The sequence below is a fragment of the Engraulis encrasicolus genome, chromosome 12, assembly GCF_034702125.1.
Source record: "Engraulis encrasicolus isolate BLACKSEA-1 chromosome 12, IST_EnEncr_1.0, whole genome shotgun sequence".
NCBI lineage: Eukaryota > Metazoa > Chordata > Actinopteri > Clupeiformes > Engraulidae > Engraulis > Engraulis encrasicolus.
In genome coordinates, this window is record NC_085868.1 from 56,650,300 (window position 1) to 56,654,746 (window position 4,447).

Genomic DNA, 4,447 nt, shown 5'->3' on the forward strand with positions numbered 1-4,447 from the left:
GTGGGCTTTCAGCCCATCATCGCTCACACAATGCACACGCCGGTTAAAATGCTATTGGAGGGCAAAATAAAGGGAGTGTCAGCTCAAAGGCTCGCTCGTTGGCTAACTGACATCCAAGCGCGCGACATCACCGTTCAACACACACGCATACTTCCACATCTACTCGGGGACGTTGAGGGCACACCACACGAATGTGAGCCTGCACCAGAATATTCTAGCACCGTATTAGATGCTGAAATTCCAGGTCAAACGCGAGTGTATGTTGACGGGTCAAAATACATGGAAAATGGAGAATACCACACGGGTTGCGCAGTGTGGGCTCCCGAGCCCCCCGATTCAAAAGATAAAGAGCTGCTGTTTAAATTGCCGTCGACAACATCAGCACAAGAAGCTGAGCTAATTGCGTTGTTAGAAGCCATCAAAGCACACCCGGAGCCGTTGTGTATTTACACGGACAGTCGCTATGCGTTCGGGGTAGTGCATGACTTTATGGCACAGTGGCAACTGCGCGCCTTTCTCACATCAGCTGGCACTCCCGTTAAGCATTTTAACACAATCACCGCCATTTGGGACGCAGTGCAGGAGCGCACTAACACGATTTCCGTCGTAAAAGTTAGGGCGCACATAATAAAAGATCCCACCATCCATGAGCAAAATAACAATCACGCTGACCAACTCGCAAAGCAAGCCGCACTGACAGGGAAGCCATGGGAGCCATTTACAGCCTCTGAGCATTCAATTGCTGCCGTCTCAGCGACCCCCATTGATTTGAAACAATACCAGAAAGATTTATGGGTATCTGACAATGAACTTGTGCCGTACTTGGAGAACAAAAAATCAAACGTTCAAATTGAAGATGGCATTGTGCTTTTTGATGGCTGTTATGTGGTGCCCCCTGCATTACATAATCCGGTTATCAAAATGTACCACGAATATGCGCATGTGGACTCAGCAAGTACGGCACAACTCATAAAGCGTTTTTTCTGGTGGCCTTCATTGGCATCTGACGTCACGAGCTGGTGCGACAATTGTGTGGTATGCGCCGCTAGCAACCAGGGCAATACTGGGCGCACCAATTTCCGCAGGCCGAGACCCCCCAAAGGCCCATGGGAAAACTTGCAAATGGATTTCATCGGTCCACTACCCCCAGCTCGGGGAGGTTATCGGTACTGTCTCGTGATAGTCGACAAATTCTCTAAATGGGTCGAAGCCATACCAACACGAAACAACACCGCGCATACAGTAGCGCGAATATTGGCAAACCAAATTGTTCCAGCGCACGGGGTCCCATACCAGGTGGAATCGGACCAGGGGACGCATTTCACCGGTCTTGTAATGAAAACTATGTGCAAAATGTTGAACATCCGCCAAAGATTACACGTTCCCTATCGCCCACAGAGCTCGGGAATGGTGGAGAGGGCCAATCGCACTATCAAAGAGCAAATCTCAAAACAAATCACGCAGCACAAACACACTTGGTTGGACGCCCTTCCCACAGTATTAACCATACTAAGGGCGACTCCATCCAGAGCCACGGGCATCAGCCCATTCGAGATCATGACAGGGCGAGTCATGAAGCTTCCCATCGATCCAGATATCTCCCCAGATGATATTGGACCACTAACTGTGGCCACTCAGCAGACAGTCCTAAAGCAAATACAAGAACGCCTCAAAGTGCTATATGCGCAGGCGACGCTAAAGCAAAAGCAATCTGATTTGAAAAATGATGCTCATTTCAATCCTACTGCTGAAAGAAAATTTGATGTGGGAGATAAGATCATGGTGCGCGTGTTTGTGCGAGAAAACGCTTTTGGCCCCCACTGGCACGGCCCATATGAAGTTAAAGCTGTGAGCAGTAACAGCTGCTTGGCCGTGACCGTGCGAGGGAAAGTGCGATGGTACCACATGGTACAATGCAAAAAGTTTAGAGGCTCATCTGATGAATAACTGTGTTATGTTTGTTTTACAGGCAAGCAACGGCCATTCCATGGATGCCGGACAATCGGAAAGTGTCGGGCTCGACATGTATCCGACCCGGCCAACGAGTTCAACTCACTCATAGCTATGGATGCGGGAGATGGGTTTGGAAATTCTTCAAGGGGCCAGAACACACTGATCTTACTACACTACCACCTAAGCAAGACATAGTCTGGCCCCCCGGCGTAGCGTCGGATCAAAATTGCAACACCCAAATATGCTGTAATGAAGGTTCCACCCATCCTCCCTCTAAATCCCTTGTAGGATATACACCACACCCTAAGGAATTACAGAATAGCACCGCGTGGTACCAGTTGAAAAACTTCCCACACACTAATGTCGGTGCTATGTATATACTCTATCAGATAAAGAATGATGGAAAAGATCCAAAGAAGTGCTACCGCACGAAGGATCTCGAACCAGCCGCATACAGGTGCATGCACATGGCACCCCATAATCTCACACATATATTCTATAATGACATTACGTATAACCTGTCTCTTCCCCTCACAGATGAAAGCCGACCTAAAACTTTTGTGTGGACCACACGAAAGGAAGGAGTGTACTGCGTAGGCAACTGCCTACACAGTAACAATTCATACACCACACCTTCTAATTGCACATACGAACCAAAGAAGTGTTTTAACTTGACGACCTGTGGTTATAAACGACCAACACAGTGTCCCACACTTCATCCAACACCCACACATGGACTGATTAAGGGTAGCGTGAACAAAACCTTGTTGCATAATGTCAATTTAGTCATGGCACATATTTCATACAACATCTCCAACATACTGACTGCTTATACTACACATTGTAACATGAATGGAGACACATACACATGGCTACAGTCACGTATCGAAGACCTGGTTACTGACTATGGAACTAGACTCGCGGCTCAAGTAAATTCTATGCGCAGCAAAAGAGATTTACTCTCACAAATATCTGGCCTCTTTGGTACAGTCAATTCGGCAGTGAACTCGTACAGAATTGGCGGACAGTCGCAGTACACAAGTTGGCTGGCAAGCCAGGTGGCCACTGGATTCCAGCACCTCACCAACTCCAATGAACGAATTATTAAGGCTGTACGGTCAGAAGCGCAGGCGCTACTGGCCACCAGCCTAGCGTTATTCAATCAAACACACAAACTCGAGCGTGACGTAGCCTGCAGATCATTTGCACAAGATTTATTCACAGCTGCCCGCCAAGAGATTTTAGATTTGCGCCTGCACAAAGTGCCCAAGCATGCGCTACAAGATCTAATAGAGATCTTGGATTTACATAGGTGGTTTGAATCCGAAAAAATGAAAGATGTACAATATTCTGAATTGTTGACCACTTTGATGATGTACACGGGCAAAGAATGCCCTGGTTGTATTGGATTCTTTGCCACCTTCCCGCTCATACATCCTGATCAAGTTTTTCCAAATTCCACTACCATACATTCTATTGGGGTGGTGGCAAACAATCAGGTGTTAACGTGGGACCACCTAGCTGGGTACATGACCATTGGTAAAACCGAGACACTGTTCACCACCCGAAACTGTTGCCATGAGACTGCCAAATATGTCATTTGTACTTGTAATACTCTCCAGCCATCTGCTTTCAATGATTCCAAGTTAATCAATGTTAGGTCTCTTCATGGATATTCGGACGCCGTCCAGGTGTCCAGCACACAATGGTGTGTCATCAGTGAAATGAACTCATTCTCCTACGGCGGGCTGACGTGCCCCGCCAACCACAGCTTCTGTCTAGAGGTGACAGAAGATTTCTCTATGGGGCCCCTCAGCATTCTAGGGAGAACCCCACTGGACTCTGACCTCTCTCCTTGGTGGGAGGACAACTTCTACGAGGAGGGAACTCAGGCGCTGGCGGACACCATGACCCTGGTACAACAGCTCATACAGCAGGTGGATTACCACCTCAACCAGGCCCAGGTACAAGCAAACCTGGCCAAGAAGACTGCAGAGCTCCTCACCAGTTCCACCACCCATGCCGCGGAGGCGGCGTACACCTGGTGGGATTGGATCTTCAGGGGTTGTGTACTCGCCAGCGCCCTCATCCTCCTCTTCACGCTGTTCCAGTGCTGCTACTTCAAACACCTCATCCGCTCCTTGAAAAGGGAGTCTGAGGCAGCACTGACGGCCAGCAAATACCTCACGCCCGTTCTTCGTCGATGACCGCCGGTGGGGGCATTCCTACCGGCCACGAAAGACACTGGACTTTTACCTTCGTGTTCCGAGGGGCCACTGTAACATCCCCCCATATGGGCCCTGACGAAGAAGCGCTGAATTCACAGCGCTGGTGGCTCAGGGGCACGATATTAACATTTGTTTGCGTTTCTTCTCTTTATTTCAATGCCTTTTGTGTGCAATCTATCACCATTGTTTTGGCTCCTCTATGCTATCTTCTCACTTCGGAGATAAACTTTGCATATCTTACATCGGGATCTCAAAAGTACTGTGTG

General features: G+C 48.5%; 1 protein-coding gene across 1 annotated transcript; it reads left to right on the forward strand.

The window, feature by feature from the left end:
• The first annotated feature begins 1,991 nt into the window (after nt 1–1,991).
• On the forward strand, nt 1,992–4,160 carry LOC134459640 (uncharacterized). The gene has a single exon (XM_063211986.1). The coding sequence runs from the start codon at nt 1,992–1,994 to the stop codon at nt 4,158–4,160; it is 2,169 nt and encodes a 722-aa protein (XP_063068056.1).
• The last annotated feature ends 287 nt before the right edge of the window (nt 4,161–4,447 follow it).